This window comes from Schistocerca serialis, chromosome 3 (assembly GCF_023864345.2).
Source record: "Schistocerca serialis cubense isolate TAMUIC-IGC-003099 chromosome 3, iqSchSeri2.2, whole genome shotgun sequence".
NCBI classification, from domain to species: domain Eukaryota; kingdom Metazoa; phylum Arthropoda; class Insecta; order Orthoptera; family Acrididae; genus Schistocerca; species Schistocerca serialis.
In genome coordinates this window covers 19,388,930-19,410,472 of record NC_064640.1, presented here as the reverse complement: position 1 = coordinate 19,410,472, position 21,543 = coordinate 19,388,930, and the positions used below count along the sequence as shown (strand labels likewise).

General features: G+C 42.0%; 1 protein-coding gene across 1 annotated transcript in view; it reads left to right on the top strand.

The window, feature by feature from the left end:
* The window catches only part of LOC126469681 (tyrosine-protein phosphatase 69D), a 400,445-nt gene that overhangs the window by 356,818 nt on the left and 22,084 nt on the right, over positions 1 to 21,543 (top strand). The window contains exon 23 of the mRNA XM_050096833.1: positions 1,504 to 1,641. Coding sequence (XP_049952790.1) covers positions 1,504 to 1,641 — 138 coding nt within the window. The remainder of the gene's footprint in view (positions 1 to 1,503; positions 1,642 to 21,543) is intronic.

Sequence of the window (21,543 nt, the reverse complement as noted above, 5' to 3'; positions counted from 1 at the left end):
TTATACACACAACCGTGCCTGTTGTTACACGTTGTTTCGGTACATTTAAATCATAAATAATTTTCATTATTTAAAAGACAGTTGTGTTTAGGCTCACTCATCCAATATCATTTTTAACAGATTGGTGTTTCATTCAGTAGGCATGAAACTAAATAATTATGTATTGTGATAACAGAGATGCCAATATTTTAGGTACCTGCCTGGACATCCGTGTATGTTAGTGAGCCATTTGCAGGATTGAGGCAAGCCTCCAGCCCTAGATATTGTGAATTGTGGTTTATTTGTCTCATTATACACACATCTAAATCATTTGATTCAGGTCCAGGAGACAGGTCAAATTGTGGTAAAATTTCACCAGACTGACTTGTACAATTTACAAACGACATTCATTCATATTCAGTAAGGTTTCTTACAATCAAGTTGTTCAGTGCCTGATAGCCATCATCATTATTGTCAAAGGTGCTGTGACTAATTGTATGCAAAATTACTGTACTGTAGCCTCAAAAAGGTTTCTACATGCCAACTATGAACTACAGCTGTTAGTTGATAAAAAATGCATTATTCCAAAGGTATCTGTGTGACTTGGGTATATAAAATCATGAATAATTAAGGTATGTAATATTGCCTGCCCCCCCCCCCCCCCTCTCTCTCTCTTGGCTATATTTCTGTTTGAGGGTAAACTTGATTACTATATTGTCGCAGAAGAAGCATACTGTAGTAGTTATGATACTAGACTGTTGCATGGGGGGTCATGAATTCAAAACTCACCTGAACTGTAAAATTTTAATTTCTTTATTTAGTTCAAGTGCATTCTAGAAGTATCCACAAATGGCAACAATCATCATACTGCAATGTTCTGTATCTGTATATATATCGTATGTGTTCTGGCCGGAGGCAGTTCGCTCCGCGCCCTTGTATGTGCTAGTGCTAAATAAAACCTTCGTTAAGTGAAGTTAGTGTTCATCATTCATCTACTTACACCTTCTTCTATGTGACATTATTACGTGTATTTGTAAAATAGGTTACTGGTTCAGAAATGCATGTGTGTCATGAAAAGATTAACTTATTTATAATTAAACTTGAATCAAATGAGAGAATTTATAGAATTTACTTGTTTCATATTTCAGGTAGTTCTCTTCTGGAATTTGCATTTTTCTCTTCAAATGACAGTAACAGATCCAGGAATTTATTTACACTCATCAGTTCCAAATTTGTATCATATTTGTTAATCAAGAAAACGTACCCAGTGATGTAAATACTGTTTATGGCAATATGTAAGGTGTAAAATTAGTGGGTCGGAACCTTGTATGACGACTTTCTGATTTTAGCGTAACTTCAAAGGGTATTTATGAATTCTGCTGCTTTCCCTACCCCCAACGGAGAGAATTTGTGATCAAAGAGCCTATGATGACCTCCAGTAGGCATCCTTCTGCTGTCTCCACTCTCACCTCTCGTTACCATAGATCTTTTGACTGAAATACTGATACATATTGTCCATTCTAGCTTGGAGATGGACCAAAGAAATGCTTGAGATACTGGCCAGATGATGAAGCTGTTTATGATCATGTTCGTGTGAAATATTTAGATAATGAAAGCTGCCCATATTACACACGCCGGGAACTAAGTGTTAGCAACATTAAGGTATGTTAAAATTTTCAGTTCTTGTAAATTATTTAGCTCTATATCAAATAGGAAATAATATGTTAATGTTTGCTAAAACATCTTAGACTGTTAAAATAATGAAGTAAGTTTTAAAAACTCTATTTTTAATATGGTAGCAACTTTCATGAATGTGCCCAGAACATTCTTGCTTTATTTTCCAATATCTTGGCTACAAATTGTATGACCATTGTCTAGGAGGGTCATAGATATTTTCTGAATGTGGTACTGTGCCTGTTTAGGAATAAACACACCACTGTGATTTAAAAAAGGAATTACAGATAACATGCACCTAACAGTGTATAAAACATATAAACACTCACTAAAGACAGAAACTCATAATGATTGTGATGCTTGGCTGGTCATTCCAACTGTTAGGTGGTTCAGATTCTAGACAAAAATGCTATGAAACCATATAGTAGATATCAGTTGAATTACTCTGTTGGCTGAGTTTAAACCCTTATATTGGTTGATTATGTTGTCTGTCATCTGCATACCCACTATTTCTTTAATGCAAGCTCACAGAAAGATGGGATTGTGACCATTATATGAACATTGTTATTATTAATAGAGGACCATTACAGATACATTGCTCAGCCACCACAGATTTGTTCATGCTACATAACATCTACCATTTTTTTTTTTTTTTTTTTAATTCCCACCTTTCGTAGCGGTAGATTGTTGTTAATGCTTATTACAAGAGGTCTGCCTTGTCTGGTTAGAAGAAGATCACATTCACTAGATTTTTAAAATGATTGTCACTATTTTTAAGGAAAAACATATGGAATAAAGGCTCTGTATCTAACACTATCTCTGCCTCTTCCTTCCCTCATGAGTGATCTCAAGGTGTGGTTTGCATTGCTTTTGTGATTGATGTGGCCACAATCTTTTGTAATGGAATACAACTATCAATGTCAGACATTACACGAGCTCTGTGAACTAAAGGAAAGTTATTGTATGCAATGGATGGTGGTAGCTGGATGTCTACAAGTATAAATTAGTATGGAGTGATTTAAACTGTATACTATATCAGGACTCGATTCTAGAACCTTGTGTATCACAGGCAATCTGTCATTGAGAGAGCTAATCAACCATGATTCACAACACATCCTCACAACTTCCTTTCTGCCAGTACCTCTGTATCCTACTTTCCAAATTTGATAGATGCTCTCTTGCATACATTTCTTGGCTAGTACATCTAGGAGAAAGGATGTAGTGGAGAACTGGCTTGGACTCTGATGAAGAGTTGTTTCCAAAACGTAGCAGTGTGTATACTGGCTTGGAGCTTCGTGTATGATGGACAGGAACTCAAGGGAAGAACTCTGTCTTTTCTCGGCCAATGTTCTTACAAACAAGCTGTGGGCAGTGTATGCAGATGATTGTGCTTTATCTTCAAAATCATTCATAAATAAATTAGTCACCAGGGTGGCAGAGGGTCCCCAATATCTTAACAGTGACAGCTCAGAATCAAAGACAGGCTGACACACCAGGATGCTGCCTTCCATAATTATAAGTTGTTGCAACAGATTAAAAAAAGCCAAGCGAACCACACTTCACAGTCACCCAAAATAGAAGAAAGAAGTGTGGCCAGAGATGTTGTTGATTCTAGAGCTGTTATTCAGTGTGTGAGGAGCATTTCTCTAAAAATAATGAGAATCATGAATAAACATCAATTATAAATGTTCTTCCTCTCATCAGCCAATACTTCCAGCATGTGGTAAGAACAATCTACTGCTATGAAAAAGGAAATTTATAAAATTCAGTGTCAGCGCCGTTAATTTTAAACTACAAGAAAGATCTACATCTACATCAGTACGCCGCAAGGCACTGTACGGTGCATGACGGAGGATGGCCTGTACCACCACTAATCATTTCCTTTCCTCTTCCATTCACAAAGAGAATGAGGAAAAAATGACTGTCTACATGCCTCTGTACAAGCTCTAATTTCTCCTGTCTCACATGACATGTTGCAAACTACAGGTGAAGGGCAACCGGCAGATTCCATAATTCTAGATCTATAGAAAGCATTTGACGTGGTACCTAGCTACAGACTGTTAAGAAAGACTCAAGCATAAGGAAAAAGTTCCAGATATGTGAGTGGCTCAAAGACTTCAGAAGTTATAGAATCCAGTACACTGTCTTAATGTGAATTGTACATTGGCAGCAGTAGAATTTTCCTGCAGTCAGCTTCAGATGCAGGTTTTCTGAATTTTCTCAGTAGTGTTCCTCAAAAAGAGCATCACTTTCCCTCCAGGTATTCCCATTTGAGTTCCCGAAACATCTCCATAATAATTGCATGTCATTTAAACCTACCGGTAACAATCTAGCAGCCCGCCTCTGAATTTCTTCAATGTCTTACTCCAGTCCGACCTGGTGTGGCTCACAAAGACTGAAGCAGTACGAAAGAATGGGTCAGACAAATGTCTTGTATCCAGCGTCCCTTACAGTTGAACCACACCTTGCTAAAAATCCTCCCAATAAAGCAAAGTCGACAATTCGCCTTCCCTATCACAATTTTGTGCTCGATCCACTTCATATCACTTCGCAACGTTACGCCAAGATATTTAATACGCTCGACTGTGTCAAGCAGTACGCAAATAATTTGTATTTGAGCATTATGGGTTTGTTTTCCCACTCTCTCTCCTTTTTTTTTTTTTTTTTTTTGAGCTAGGTGTCATTCATAACACCAACTACAAATTTTGTCGAAGTCATCTTGCATCCTTCTACAGTCACTCAACGATGACACCATTCCATACACCACAGCATCATCAGCAAACAGCTTCAGATTGCTGCCCATCCTGTCTGCCAGATCATTTACGTATATGGAAAATAATATCACACTTCCATGGGACACTCCTGACGATACCCTGGTCTCTGATGAACATTCACTGTGAATGACAGTGTACTGGATTCTATAACTTCTGAAGTCTTTGAGCCACTCACATATCTGGAACTTTTTCCTTATGCTTGAGTTTTTCTTAAGAGTCTGTAGCTAGGTACCATGTCAAATGCTTTCTGTAGATCTAGAATTATGGAATCTGCCGGTTGCCCTTCACCTGTAGTTTGCAACATGTCATGTGAGAAATGGACAAGCCAAGTTTCACACAGGCAATGCTTTCTAAAACTGTGCTAATTAAAACCATTCGTCATCTGTTGGCTGTGTTATGCTCATAGTGTCAGGTGACCCCTCAGAAGGAAGTGTACCAGTGTCCCTGGGTTTTCTAGTGAGGTACACAGATGTCATCATGATTTATGGATATTGTCTTCCATTAAACACTTGCAATGCCACATCATAATGCAGTGCAATTTGCAAAGGAACTCTTCTTTATTTGAAAAGGATGGGTTTTGTTGTGTTGCTCCAGATGCCAATGCTTCTCCAGGTGTCATCCATAGGTTGTGGACATGCTGCAGGGAGACAGGTCAGCACTAAAGGCAAGTTGGACAAGGTCACCAACACATTACTACTACACGTGAAGACCGGTATCTAGTCATCTCGGCATTGTGGTGTCATACGGACACTGCGAGTGTACTGTGAGACGATCTCAGAAGGACCACAGGAGCTGCTGTGTCCGGTCAAACTGTAATGAACAGTTTATGAGAGAGGATCACATGACCCAGATGTTCTGTTCAAGTATCTCTCTTGACAACATCTTGCAGCTCACCTCCAGTTCTGCAGTTCCCATGTCAACTGCCAATTTTTTCAGTGGCAAAACATGTTCACAGATGAGTTCAGATAACCTCTGACACAAGATGATAGCCATGCTCATGTACCGAAACCTGTAATGTGTGATACCTGCCAAATGTTGGCCAGGAAATCGACACATTTCCAAGGTTCTGTGATGTTGCTGTGAGGCCTCAATGTTGACAGCCATACAGATCTTGTTGACGTCAATGGTCGCCTTACTGCTGAGCTGTGCATTGAACAGACCTTATTGGACCATGTGGTGACTGCTGCGTATGATGGTGGCCCTTAATTCCTTCTGATGCCTAAGCCTAAGTGGCAGGTGTCAACAGGAATGTCTTGTGAAATCTGGACATTGAAATAATAGAGCGGCTGGCGGTGATTCTGAACCTAAACCCAATCGTACATGTATGAGACATGTTTGACAAATGTGTTCATGGTTGTCCTGTTCTACCACAGGCCCTCCAAGAATTTTTAGGGGCTCTCATTGAAGAATGGGAATGGATACCAATGGGTGACCTCCTTAGAGCATGCCGTGCAGCTGTCAGGTAGTGAGAAATGCTCACGGAGGGCTTACGAGCTATTGAAGCTCTCAGTGTCCAATGAAAAGCAAGGAGGATGATGGGAAGAATGATTGTTTCCTCTTTGTGTTTGACACCTGTCAAACATTTAAGGCTTTTTATGTAAATGATTGAGGATGTAATGATGTTTTGTTGTGTACTCAATTTCTGAAAGGTAAAAGTATGATTTGTAAACATACGCAGGCGTCAGTTATTGCTCAGTGGAGTGTGGCAGACACCCAAAGTCATGTTTCCCTAATTCTTTTGAACAGTGTATGTTCCATGAATCACTGAATATCTGGGAGCTTTCTACTTCAGGTTTTGGCCAGCTCTCAGTCTGGAGAATAATTTGAGTGCAAGAAATTTCCAGGAGGGCAGTAAATTCAGAAACTGTGATATGAACACGTCCACAATTTATGGTAACATTTTGACAGTAGAATTGTCGTTACTCTGAAAGTGGCCTGGTTTCACACTCTGTGTGTCATAAGTGACATAAATGATGCAACTATTATTTGTAATTCTGTTGAAGTTGCAGTGAGAAAAATATTTCATTTGTGGTGACTAGATTTGGAGATGATGTCCATTATCAAACCATCGGAGATGATGTCCATTATCAAACCATCGCCTTCATAGTAAGCAGTGACACACTTTCCACACCTCAGAGACTCCTCTCTGAGGGATCCATGGAAAATGATAAATGTAATGTAAATGTAATACAACCAGTACATTTGCAAATAGCCACTGTCAGCACATCATGAGTAACACGAAAGATGAAATCCCTGCTGTCAGTTTCATGTTACAGCGTAATCTACAATTTCAGCATATTGAGATAGGTGATATTATTGACAGTTCTCTCGGTGAAGGAGGGTCCATAGACTGTCTTGTTGGTCGTGGCACAGGGCACATCAACTTTCTAAGAATCCCAGATGTGTTTGACAGTTGTATGTGGATTCTGTGTCCCCTATATATATGTGTGTTGTGTTGATTCATCTTTCTGGAAAGAAGAAAAGTGTCTTTGTCAGTGAAAATTAATTTACTTGTGAAGTTGTCATTTTTGAGATGGTTCTGCATGCCAGTGTAGGCATGCATATTATGCAATTTGTCATTTTGTTGCATGGCTTGCAAGGAATCTAATTTGTATGGATTCACCCTAAATCGCTATGAAGGATTATTCACACTGTTGGCTGAGGGATGTTCAAGTTTGCATAAGATCAATAGGCAGAAGTTGTGGGACTCTGCAACATCATGTCCCTCAAATAATCTGCTGTCCATTCTGACATGCATGCTCGGCCCAAACATTTTGCATCACACACGCAACTATAATCCTTGATTTTCTTTACCACTGCTCTAAGCTGTATACCGATTGCTGTGTCTTGTAAAACTTGCAATGGGAAGCTCTTTGCACACTCACTACTGATTGGCAACAGGCAAATTCTAACACACAAAATGGATTTTTTGCATGGTTCACAGCCATTTTCAGCAACTAGGGACACACACACACACACACACACACACACACACACACTCTCTCTCTCTCTCTCTCTCTCTCTCTCTCTCTCTCTCTCTCTCTCTCTTTGAATTTGAACTTGATAATTACCCTGTACAAGTGAAGGAAGTAAATGTGTTCTTTGTCTACTACTTGGAACATGTGCTCTCAAAATTTTAACACTAAGCCACTCTGTGAGGCACTACATATCTCTTGTAGTATCTTCACCGAAGCTGGAAGAAAACCTCCATGGCACTCTCATACCAATTAAACAAATCTGAGATGAAATCTGCAGCTCTTCTTAGAACTTTTTCTGTTCCCTTTCTTAATCCTACCAGGTAAGAAGATTGACAAATGATTGTTGATACTCATTTGATCAAACAATGGTCTTGCAAGGTAGTTATCCCCACGTAGTGGAGTTGAATGTCCTTAATGTTCTTCTGGTGAATAATAGTCTGACATATGCATTTCCCACAGCGAATTTTATGTGGTAATTACACTTTAAATTGAGTTGTAACTTCCCTATATATATCACCCATAATAGCTTCATGAAACTCCCACCATTACCCACCAGGTCGTGATCCTTGTGGCATGCCTGAAGCTAGTTCCTCATTCAGCAAAGTCTGCTCATCAAGAATGGAGCCACAATATGTTTCAAAACACTAATAAAATTTGCAACTGGTGGTGTTTTTGGGGTGACTGTGAAACTTAGTAAAACTTAATAAATGTGTAGCTCTATCACTCAGAAGCTTTTGCCGGGTGGACAACTGAAAGGTCTAATGCTGCTTTTTGTGGCTTATTGCCCGCATCTCGTGGTCGTGCGGTAGCGTTCTCGCTTCCCACGCCCGGGTTCCCGGGTTCGATTCCCGGCGGGGTCAGGGATTTTCTCTGCCTCGTGATGGCTGGGTGTTGTGTGCTGTCCTTAGGTTAGTTAGGTTTAAGTAGTTCTAAGTTCTAGGGGACTTATGACCACAGCAGTTGAGTCCCGTAGTGCTCAGAGCCATTTTTTTTTTTTTATTTTTTTTTTTTTTTTGTGGCTTATTTATAAAAATGATCAAATTCCTTTCTGTTGTACAGCAGTTTTTGGCTTGTCATGTTGTAGTGTCAACATGCCAACACAAGACTCTGGGGAATGTCTGGCTGACATGGAGATGAAGATGACGAAATCTTTAAAAGCGAAATTCAGTTTATTGTATGTATTTCTTTACAGAGCATCATGTTGATGTGAAATTTATCTTACTGGATGCTAAAATGTTCACACAATGTTAGATTTTCACAAATGTAGGTCTTCTGTAATCTGGGCACCTTGTAATAAGGTGAGTGTACATACCAATTGAGAATCAGACAGAGCTTGGGCTGTAGGGATAAAACAGAGAATGTACTTCATTCTTAGAAGTTTGGAGAACATTCTCAGGCTCACATGAATAAAACAAGTCAGAGAATATACTTCACCTGAGAATCTTTTCATCTTGAGTAAAAGGCTGGAGGAATTTGCTCAATACAAAGAACATTCTCCATTTTTTGAAATGAGCTCTGTAGCATACTTTGAGCTTATGTTGCGTGCAAAGCAAAAAAAAGGTGTATGTAACCCAGAGAATACTTACGAATTCTTCCATTACTTTTTGGTTGAACAATTCCATACTTAAGGGGGTGTAACAAGTACACTGTTTTTGTTGTACTGGTCAGTAGAACAAAAACAGTGTACCTGTTATTCAACCTCAAATAAAACCATTTGCCTAGTGAACGTCCTTTCTGAATATCAGGAAAGAAGGGACAGTAACCTTTCAAACAAAGCAAACATGAAACCATTTTTCTGCTATTTGGCAGATGTAGGTTTTCAGATAGGAAGAGAAGACTTGGGTATAAACCAGACAATGTTATCACTGACATTTTGGGTTGGGTTCGATTGATTTGGGGGAGGATTTGGGAAGAATGGGGAAGGAAGTCGGCCACGCCCTTTCAAAGGAACCATCCCGGCATTTGCCTGAGGCGATTTAGGGAAATCACAGGAAACCTGAATCAGGATGGCCAGTCACAGGATTGAACTTTCGTCCTCCTGAATGTGAATCCAGTGTGCTACCCACTGTGCCACCTCGCTTGCTCACTGACATTTTCAAATGTTCATTATCATGTTGTCTCACAGCATAAATCTCTTATTTTGTTATGTTCAAAAGTAGGTGGACTAGAAAAATTAATAACTGGTTTATTACAAACCTAGCGATCAGTTTCTGTAACAAAACCACACGGGTGACCACTTAAGTACTTGACACGCGAGTGGACCATTATGCATCATATTTGACTAAAACCTTTTAATACATGAATAATGATATTGAAACTAACAGCTGTATCGTAATCCAACGTCATTTATTCAAAAGATGCTACCAGTTTCGACACTAAAAAGCGTCATCTTCATGTCCCAAGCATAATCTGTCATCAGTGTATGAACCACAGTGACAAAGACCAAAGGAGTCTTCAAATCGAAACAGTACAATATTAAGCTTGTTACACCAGCATGTGCAACCAATGAAGTCTAGTGCAACAGGGCCAACAACAACTGGATTCCATATCCTTGTAGCAGTAACAAGCCCACTGCTATGAAGATACAAAATCCAGTTGATTTTAGCCCTGCTGCACTCAACTTTGTTGGTTGCACATGCTGGTTAATAAGTTGTACAGTTTCCATTTAAAGACTGTGATGGTCTTTGTCATTGTGGTTCATATGTTAATGACAGATTACACTTGGCGCCTGAAGATAACACTTTTTGACATTGAAACTGGTAGATATGTTTTGAATAAACAATGTTGGATTATAATACAGCTGTTGGATTGAATTACTATTATTCAAGTACTTATGTCTGGCTGCTGTCCCACAGTCATTGATGGATTACCAAAAAATTATTTAATGTGAGAAAAGTCTGAGTGAGTTCCAATTTGGAGTAGATGAAACTCTGACATATTCTTAAGATTTTGTTCACATAATGTGTTCATATAACCAAAAAAAAAACTTGCAATGAGTCGAATATTCAGTCACATCGTCAGAAAATGCATTTTTGTAAACTGTCTGTCCACCCACGGGCTCACAACTCTTTTGGGAGTGGGTGCTTGGCTACCAATGGGCCCCAGCCTTTGCTGTGTACTTATGCTTTCACAATCCGTTTCTCCCTCTGCCTCTCCATCAGATGGTGTTCTTGGTGTTGACCCTGTTTGGACCTGGTTTATGATTGGGCCTCGAATTTCCACTTCTGACATATTTTACAACTTTTCATCAAATAAACACATGGTCCCCACTGTTGGGTTTGACCTGCTCCCAATTTTCAAAATTCTCCAGAAGTGCGGATTATGTAGGGAATGTTGCCCAGTGCAGTGTGTGCTCCCCCTTCGTGCCTTTCTGTCTGCACACCCTTCCCTTTAATACAGTGATACATCCAAAACCCAGCATGGTAGCCATCCCGTTGTGAGCGAGGTCGTCAATTACCTGCACAGTGGTAGCCTCTGACGACACAGGGATTGCACTGTTGGTGCCCGCACTGAAAGCCTCTGTTCAGAGTGGGTGGCACCATGGTGGCATGAAGTTATTTCCCACTGGTGGCCATACAGCCCCAACAGTCTGTATGAAAGATCAGTCCTCTTTCAATGCAGAGAGATACGACCCTAAGATGTCCAATTCTGTGGCTACGCTGTAGGAGGAATGTAGGACTAAGCGGCAAGCAGAGCAATACTCCCGGCATCTGTGTCGACTATGGAAAGCACCATTCTACTTGCTCTCCAGATAGCACCATTTTCCAGAGAGAAAAGAAAATTCAAGAATACAAGACTGTGGACAAACTCGGTTAGACACCACGAAGAAGTACAAATGGTTTCACCCAGTATGTAAAATAATGTCATATGCTATACTACGACGACATCACCCCCTTCTGTGATTGTACTCCCGGCCATTACGCCTCCTACAATAGGCCCTCAGGGCTTTTCAACCATGTCTGATCCCAAAGTATGTGTGATTAAAGCAGCAAGAGGGGACCTCCCAGCCATCACGGGATCAAAGGCACCCTGCCCACCAGGGACATTGGTCCGCAACTCCCAGCCGGAGGCAACCCACTTTCCTCTGGCTTCTCTTGCCAGGAAGGAGGTCCCTCAGGACACTTTCTTTCAAGGTTTCTGCCAGCCGACAACTGGACACCAGCCAGTGGCTGAAGAAGCCACGGGCTGTTGGTTGCAGAGCTTTGTGATCATCATGTTTACCTGAAACTGATGCAGATGAGCCCTCGCAATTATTGAAATTCTCTAAGGAGAGCAAAAACAAGAAGAAAAACATTCCGGTGGCCTCTACACCACAAGATCCCACCTGTTCCATTCCTGTGGCCAAGGCGGAGAGTCCAGCAGCACCTGAGATCCCGGTTCACACCACACAGCGGATCCCAGAACACATGTATATTGATGCCATAACCCCTCAACCAGTGGCAGAAAGTGACCCTAAGACATAACCTGATCTCTTGGACCCTTCCTGGTCTCACTGTACATCAACAAGATTATTCTACAGTGAAATTGTAGTGGATTTTTCTACCACATGGGTGAGCTATGACATCTTTTAAGCAGATCACCTACCTTCCCACATTGCTGATCAGATGGCTTGGTTTCCAGCAATGCAGACCCCAGCCCTTAGTGGAAGCGGGGGTATTATAAGAATTGTGGTGTGTATGACAGGGTGTCAGGTGGAGTAGCACATATGTTCCAGACACTCTATATAGTGAACTAATGCCTGTTCATACCCAATGGAGGCTTTGGCTGTTCAGGTAATGGCATTTCAGGATGTTACCACCTGCAGGGTTTACCTCTCTCCTGATGGTGAAGTGTCTCAGAACATACTGTTTGCGTTGGTTTCTCAGCTCCCCCCACCTTTTCTAATCTCCAGTGATTTCAACGCACATAACTCTTTGTAGAGTGGCACCATGGTCACCGGCTGAGGTAAAGAACTCAAAATTAGTGGCTCAACTTGACTTTTGAGTACTGGTATCCCCACACACTTCAGAGTAGTGCACGGAACCTTCTCGGCCATAGACCTTTCCATTTGAACCCCATGTCTTCTCCCATCCATTGACTGGAGGGTCCACAATAACCTGTGTGGTAGTGACCACTTTCCGATCTTCCTGTCCCTCCCTCAGTGTCACTCCCATGGATCCCTGCTCAGATGAGCTCTCAGCAGTTCTTACTGGGATGCTTTTGCCTCTGCTATCTACCTTGGCTTCCCGCCGCAGGGAGATATCGATGAGGCATATAACAACAGCCATTCTTTCAGCAGGTGATCTAGTGATCCCCTGTTCCTCAGGCCTAATGTGATGGAAGACAGTACCTTGGTGGTCCTTGGAAATCTCAGAGGCCATTCAAGATTGTAGGCAGGCATTCCAACACTGTAAGTGGCAACCCCCTCCCCCTGCCGATGGAGCACCTCATTGCCTTTAAGTGGCTCCATGCCCGGGTCTCCCACCTAATAAAAAGATGGAAGTGAGATTGCTGGGAACGGTACATTTCAACCATCAGATCACATACCTCCCTTTTACAGGTTTGGGCTAAGATCGGAAGTCTCAAGTGATACCAGACACCTGCAAGTGTACCTAGTATTACCGTGAATGGCAGTGTCTACACTGACCCAGACGCCGTTGTCGAACCTTTTGCTCTGCACTATGCTCAAGCATCAGTGTCTGAGAATTATCAACCTGCTTTTCATGTCCTAAAGGAGCGGTTGGAGCGAAAGCCATTACCTTTTACTACACGCGAACCGGAGCCATATAATGCTCCATTCTGTTAGTGGGAATTTGTCAGTGTCCTTGCCCATTGCTCTGATACAGCCCCAGGGCCAGACCACATCAGCAACCAAACGATCAAGGACCTACAGGTGGATTGTCAGTATTATATCCTTGCCATCTTTAACTGCATCTGGAGCGAGGGCGAGTTCCCATTGCAATAGTGAAAAGCGTCGTCGTCACAATACTGACACCAGGTAAGCACCCTCTAAAGATGGACAGTTATCAGCCAGTAAGTGTTACCAATGTTTTCTGTAAGTTACTTGAATGCACGGTGAGCCAGTAGCTGTGTTGGGTCGTTGAGTGTCAGGGTCTTGTGGCTCCTTCCTGGGGTGGTTTTTGCCAAGCCCGTTGCACTACTGATAATCTGATTTCCCTGGAATCTTCTTTGACGTCCAAAAGGCTTATGACACCACATCCTTAGTACCTTGCAGGAGTGGGGTCTCTGGGGTCCACTCTCTATTTTCATCCAGAACTTCCTGTTACACCATACATTCTGGGTTTGAGTTCATGCTTCCTATGGTACCCCCCATATCCAAGAGAATGGGGTATCACAGGGCTCTGTACTGAGTGACCCTCTCTTTCTAGTAGCCATCAATGGTCTAGCAGCAGCTATGGGGTCCTCAGTACCATCCTCCTTGTATGCTGATGACTTTTGCCTCTGCTATTCCTCCTCTAGTGTGTGTGTGTGTGTGTGTGTGTGTGTGTGTGTGTGTGTGTGCGCGTGTGCGTGTGCGTGTGCGTGTGTGCGTGTCACTGAACGTTGACTGCTAGGTGCCATATGAGCATGGCCCTCACTCATGGCTTTCAATTTTCTGCTGCGAAGACTCGCGTTCTGCACTTTTGTCGACATCATATCTGTTCCGGCGTATCGACGGGTGCCAGCACAAAGAAGAAGATTGCAAGAGCAAAGAAGGCAGTGAGGCATCAGCCATTAGCCCACTGACAAGGACCGCACCATGACAGGATCACCTTCTAGCCGAAGAGAATAGAAGTGCCGCTCCTGCTAGCCTTGGCCAGACAATATTCACACAGGACAGTATTAGGACAGCACTACGATAGCAGTGACGTGTAATCCATACTAATTGCTTACATGGACCTTGTATACAGCAAAGGACTCTGATTGTTTGCATGTCGCCCATTGCTTGGGACACCATTGTAAATTCAAAGTTAAGTATTGTCAGTCTGCTTTATTGAAATAAAACTGCTAGTGTTATTTGCTTGAATTGTTGTATAGCATTCCGAGAATGCAGCATCCCTTAGGCACCCTATAAGTGACAAGTGGGCACGACCCCACAGTATCATTCACCCACAACTAGGACTTTGCGTAGGTGACCTACTACTCAATGTGGTGGAGACGTATTGCTTTTTAGGATTGGTCTTTGATCCTCATTTGACATGGATTCCCCATCCTTGTCAGCTTAAACGGAGGTGCTGACTGCATCTTAGCACACTTTTCTGCCTGATTAAGTGCAGCTGTATTATTTTAGTTACGTAATTATTTACAGTTTGGATTTGGATACTAACATTCAATGACAGTACAAATCTCATGCTTTATCTGACTACATACGTAAATTTACAAATAAGGCCTCAAATTCTGAAAATTGAAAAGTTGTGTGATGTAAACAATTGGAGAGTTAATTAGAAATGTAATTACAAAGGATATTAATTTCAGAGGAAGACATAAAAATAGATAACAAATGAAAATACATTGCTTGTAATAACTTTTAAGTTTCCAGAATGAGATTTTCACTCTGCAGCGGAGTGTGCGCTGATATGAAACTTCCTGGCAGATTAAAACTGTGTGCCCGACCGAGACTCGAACTCGGAACCTTTGCCTTTCGCGGGCAAGTGCTCTGCCAACTGAGCTACCGAAGCACGACTCACGCCCGGTACTCACAGCTTTACTTCTGCCAGTACCTCGTCTCCTACCTTCCAAACTTTACAGAAGCTCTCCTGCGAACCTTGCAGAACTAGCACTCCTGAAAGAAAGGATATTGCGGAGACATGGCTTAGCCACAGCCTGGAGGATGTTTCCAGAATGAGATTTTCACTCTGCAGCGGAGTGTGCGCTGATATGAAACTTCCTGGCAGATTAAAACTGTGTGCCCGACCGAGACTCGAACTCGGAACCTTTGCCTTTCGCGGGCAAGTGCTCTGCCAACTGAGCTACCGAAGCACGACTCACGCCCGGTACTCACAGCTTTACTTCTGCCAGTACCTCGTCTCCTACCTTCCAAACTTTACAGAAGCTCTCCTGCGAACCTTGCAGAACTAGCACTCCTGAAAGAAAGGATATTGCGGAGACATGGCAAGGTTCGCAGGAGAGCTTCTGTAAAGTTTGGAAGGTAGGAGACGAGGTACTGGCAGAAGTAAAGCTGTGAGTACCGGGCGTGAGTCGTGCTTCGGTAGCTCAGTTGGCAGAGCACTTGCCCGCGAAAGGCAAAGGTTCCGAGTTCGAGTCTCGGTCGGGCACACAGTTTTAATCTGCCAGGAAGTTTCAACTTTTAAGTTGTTTCTCAAGATAATGATGTTCTCTGTGTGAACCCACCAATCAACTGCAATTAAGGTAATTAGAGGCACCAGCCACTTATGCCAACATTTCCACAACCTCTTAATATTTGCTGCTAGGTATTTAACAATTCAATTTCTTGATTAAACATCTAACTCAGCACCTGTACATAATTTTGTTAATGATAACAATCCCCTGACAATCATGATAATATACATACTTCCAGAACATTCTGTATGCTTTCACAATGAATATCAAATGTTTTAGCAAATTGGACAGAATGATATATATAAAGACACACATACAAGCCCCTAGGAAGCACTGACTCGTCTGACAGCCACCCGGATGCACACAAAAAAAGGCGGTATCAGTCTCTTCATTAGAGTCTTGGGGAAGGCTGTATCGTTATAAGCTTTACAAAGCCCCGATACAAACCCACATCAATTATGGAAGTGAGGCATATGGTTCGACATCGCCCTCAGCATTGCGGATACTGGATCTGATACACCACTGCGGGGTCCAGCTTGTGACAGGAGCCTTTTGAACTAGCCCTGTGAATAGCTTACTCATGGAGCCTGCAGCCCTCCATTATGGATCAGCCACTAACAGCAGCCTGTCAACTATGCTACCCACATTCGCAGCTACCCTAAGCATCCGAACTCTACCGTCTCCTCCTTCCAGACATAATAATCTATCTCCTGCAACAGCAGCCCTTATTAGGGCTTACGATCACAATCTACATCCAGTCTATCCTCTCTAAACTTCAGTTATTTCCTCTTCCACCTCTCCTCTGGATCCACTCCCATACAACTCCATGGTGCATCCCTCAGCAACAGCTTTGTCTTGACCTACGACAATGTGCGAAAGACTTGATTCATCCTGAGGCCCTCTGCCACCAATTTTTCTCTATCCTTGGTGCATACCAGGATTTAGAAGTTGTCTAGGCTTTGTGTACATTTATGTGGGACATACTGAACTGCTCACCTTGCTGGATGGCAATAGTGTTTACACTGCAGAGTTGGTAGCCGTCTCTCTTGCTCATGGGCATATCTGTTACTACACTGGTGGATCCTTTCTGATCTGCAGAGACTCCTTGAGCTGTTTGCAAGTTCTTGACCAGGGCTACCCTCACCATCCCTCGGTTATTGCTATCCAGGATTCCATATATGCCCGTGAACAGTGTGGACATTCAGTGACCTCCGTCTGGACCCCGGACCATGTCGGGGCCCCAGGGAATGAACTCGCAGATAGCTTGGAGAAACAGGCTACCAGTAAACCAACTGTTGAGATCAGTATTTTGGAAACAGACCTCAGATCGCTATTATGCCGTCAAGTTTTAGGTACCTGAAATATAAATGGCTAACTCTGATTACACCAGACAGACCAAGTGTGATAAAGGAGATTAAGAATCTGTGAAGGTATTCCATGCAGACCTCTTGCAAAGACTCTACCATCCTTTGCCAGCTCCGTATCGGCCATACTTGGCTGACTTGTGATCATCTCCTCTGTAGCAAAGACCTGCCTCATTGTCATTGTGGTGCCGATTTGACGGTGGTCCACGTTTTGCTGGACTTTCCCAACCTACCAGCCCTGCAGCAGACTTACTCTCCCTCACTCACTACTCCTGGTGTTAAGAGAGGATGCCCTAGCAGCTGAGTTAGTTTTACGTTCTATTTGTGAACTGGACTCTGCCTCCCTACCTTCTTTTTGTCCCTTACATCAACTCTGCTGACATTGGTAGACCTTGGGGATTTCTTCCCCTGGGTTGATCTACAGTCTCTTTAAGGGAGGGTCGCTTAACCTTATTGGCCCGTTGAGTGGTTGGCAGAAAACTCTGTTGCCTCCTCTGCCCAGTCTGGACTTCAGCTGTCTGGGCTTCGTGGTCCAGCCTGGTCCTCACCTTACCTGCTGTTGTACTCTTCTTACCCCATCCCGTGTGGTCTTTTAGACTTGTTCACCTTTTGTGTCTCTGTACGTCTCGAGCCCTGTGTGTGTTGCTAGTCTTTATAAGGCATTTTTGGTGTAGAGTACCTCTGGTAAGTGGCGATAGCTGCAGGATGTATGTTCCTTCATTGCACTCTGGTTTCAGGGACTTACGGCTGCTTCGTACATGGGGCACCTTTCATGCATTTCTTCCTCTGCCTCCCTTCCTTCTTTTTGTCCCTTACTTCAACTCTGCTGACATTGGTAGACCTTGGGGAGTTCTTCCCCTGGGTTTTGTGTGGTAGGCTATCTTTGATCTACAGTCGTATAGACCTGTCTGTTCGAGGATGAAGGGGCTGAGACCTAGTGCTTTGGTCCCTTTAAGCATCCAACCAACCAGCTTAAATTGTCTTTGATCATCTTGATAATATGTTGCTACACATGAAACTAAAATCGCAACATAGGGCAATTCTTCCAGAACACTCTGATGCCAGTTCCATGTCTGTACATTGAATGGTTTGCTTAATTGAACAAGTTTAATGAAATGTAAGATTATGTGTGTGTTCTGTGCTTGACGCAGCAGATAATACACGCAGAGAACCTTTTGGAGGAGGAGGGGAGGCAGTGAGAAAGAACTCCCTCATCAGAGAATATGCTTCCAATTTATTATTCATATAAAATGACAACTTTTGTCAGAGAATGTTCTCTTGCTCTGACAATCTTCTCCAGCGAATGTTCTCTCATACGACCTCTTATCAGGCTTCTAAAATATCCTCCCCATAGAATGGAATCTTTAAAGATCACAACTGTATTCTGGAGTAGGTGTCTGGAGGCTGAGAGATGTGTCTTAATGTGTGGCAATCTAAAAAGTAAATGTCTGGGCTGTTATCTGCTCTCCACATGGGACAGGTGACCATAGTTGTGTATGTCCAGGATGATGATTTTCACCCATCATGTGTAGGAAAATTCTGCAAAGTTATTATATTGGAGCAGACAGAAAACACAAAGTCCATTGAGTATGAACTAACTATAAAGGGAATCCTGGCATGATTCATTCCCTCTTAAGTAGTAATATTAGGACGTACCAGAATGAGTTTGAGGAGATTAGATTATGTTACTGCCACAAAGGTAATAAAAGGAGGTTTAGAGTGCTTTGGACAATCTTAAAGCCAAGAAGTAGTTGAAATTAATGCCAGTCTGTATAATTACATGCAGACAATAAGTGTTAACTGAATCTCCCCCCCCCCCCCCCACCCACCCACCTTTGTCCTGCCATGGAAACAAGGAATGGGGATATCCTTTGGAACAGGGGTAGCAAAGATACAAGAGTTCTGGAGTGAAAGGTACTAAGCACAAAAAATGAAATTTCCTTTGCTGACAAAATCGTACTTCAGCAGTTGAGCAATGCTCACAGTTATTAATAAAAACAACATACAATTGGCATTGGCCACAGTACATAACAACACATGCCAGTTTTCAGTTTAATTCAACTGGACCCGACTAATCAGAGTTCTTAAGTTTCAGCTGGTCCAAGCTGCCTTTAAAACAAATGACACAAGTTGACAAGTAATTCAGATTTAACTGGCCTTCCGTTACTGAATAATTACAAGACAGTAAGACCTTAATATTCCCCACAGTTCACAGTAGGCTTACCTAAAAGGATCATTCATGATTCTCACTTCCAATTCACACTAGCTGCTCTATGCGAATAACTACATAAGCCATACACAACACTCAAAATAGTAAAATTTTAATCAGCATGTAGCCACCTTAATACACTTAATCGGACTTCCCTAGTTGAACTGGCAGTAGCCATTTAAATTGCCAACTGCATAAACTATAAAATAAGTTAAATTTACTATTGGTCCGAAGATTGTGCAAAAAAAACTTGAAGTTGAAGTCGGTGCTCAGCCACTATTGAATCAATTTGAATCGGCACTAGCCATTTCTGTTGTCAAACTACACATGCTGCTTACACAAACAGATTAAATTTTAAGTTTAATTTGGCACTTAGCTACTTTAAATTCTCAGATGAATTTATCACTTTGAATTGGCTCTTAAATTTTCAAACTACACTAGTAGCTTACCCAAGCAGATTAAATTTTAAGTTTAACTCTGTGCTTAACCATCTTCAAAGTCTTGAATGAATTTACCAATTAAAATTGGCACTAGCCATTTTAACTTCAGGAATACACCAAATTTTTTTTTAATCTGACCCTTGGCCACATGTAATACCCAAGAACAAATTTCTAAAACAACTTCACTGCTCTAGTAACCATTAAAGTAAGCAGGTTAACAATTTTCCTGCGCAGTGATAGGTGCTTGAAAGTTTAAATTTAAAGCACTAAAAAGCTAATTGTCTAACAGGACATCCTCAAACATAGGCTTCAATTGACACAGCACATGAAAACAATACTTATATTAACCGGAGCCTTCAGAGTTGACAACACATCCCGTTACACATAAGTCCAACCAGTCACATTAAATGATATGGGCATTATCTGGATACTTAATCAGACATAAGGTTATGACTTGTCAGTGAATAAGCCCTCATATCATTCAGTATAATGGGTGGATGGTTTTAAAAGTAATCAACAATAACAATTTAAACATAGAGGTGTAATTGAAGGCTAGGCATAAATCATTTTACTGCTACAAATTACTCTAAATCAGCGCATATGGTAGCACTGCCAGAACATGTTAAAGGTGACAATAAGAATAATAACAGTAGAGAATATTTCAACTAGGCGGCTCTAGCCACTCACATATCAGCTAATAGCTCATATTCAAAATTTCCTTTGCTAAAATAGCACACCTGGCTATGTTGGTCCCAAACATTTAACTTCTAAAATATCAGAAATAACCATCACTGGACTACCACTGCAGCCACACAACATACAGTTTTAATGGCTATTAGCCATTGTGTTTTAGATTTTTTGAGCACACAATAAGTTCAAGTATATAGGAAAGGGCTACTTGGTACAAAACAGTAGTAGCCCAGATGTACAACACTTGTTAATTTTAGTCTCAAAGCTGTACATTTGCCCTCTAAGACACAGCTGAGGAGCATAACCTAGATTGCTACATTTGTAGTCAAACCAACCCAAGATTCCCTGCAACCTGAGCCTTTTGGCATACAAAAATGTGTGTTTTCTAAAATAAATAGCTGACAAATTCTCCAGGAACGATACTTGATGATGGTACCATGAATCTAGGTATAGTAATTCTTGCTCTGCACTGCCAAACCTTTCTAGACGCCAGCCACAGTGACTTGTTTTCTCCTCTTCAATCAGCTGGGTCACTTCTGCCCTCCCAGGAGTCCACAACCTGGCTCCACTGTGGCGAGTCATGTGTTGTGTACTGACTCATTCGCTTCTCACTGTGCTTCCTTACTCTCATTATCACATGCCACACTCCTTCCTTACTCTCATTATCACATGCCACACTCCTTAAAATCATGCCCTTGCAACCTCTAGTTCCACAGCCAACTATTGCTGATGCAAATCGGTAGCCATAGAACTGAGGCATGCCTCAGTAACTAAATAAATAGTTAATTGGTTTGTGAGAGAGAATAGTAATATGACAAAATAAAACAAGGTAGTTATAAAGCAGGCTCAGAGAATTTGAAATAAAAATTAAATTTTTATACTTACTTCAGTAAATCAAACATGCATCAATCTAAAGGTCTGTGGGAGCACTGTGTCATATTATTAGGCATGGACGTATTGGAGGTAATATACCCTTATACTCCACTGTCCTGAGGGGTGGGAGGAGGGGAGAAGATGAACAGGGAGAGGGGGAGATGGACATGGACAGAGAGAGGGAGAGGAGGAGATGGAATTAAGTGGAGGGAGGGGGGGGGGGGGGGAGATGGACAGCAGATGGATAGAGAGAGAGAGAGAGGCAGTTAGAGATGGACAGAG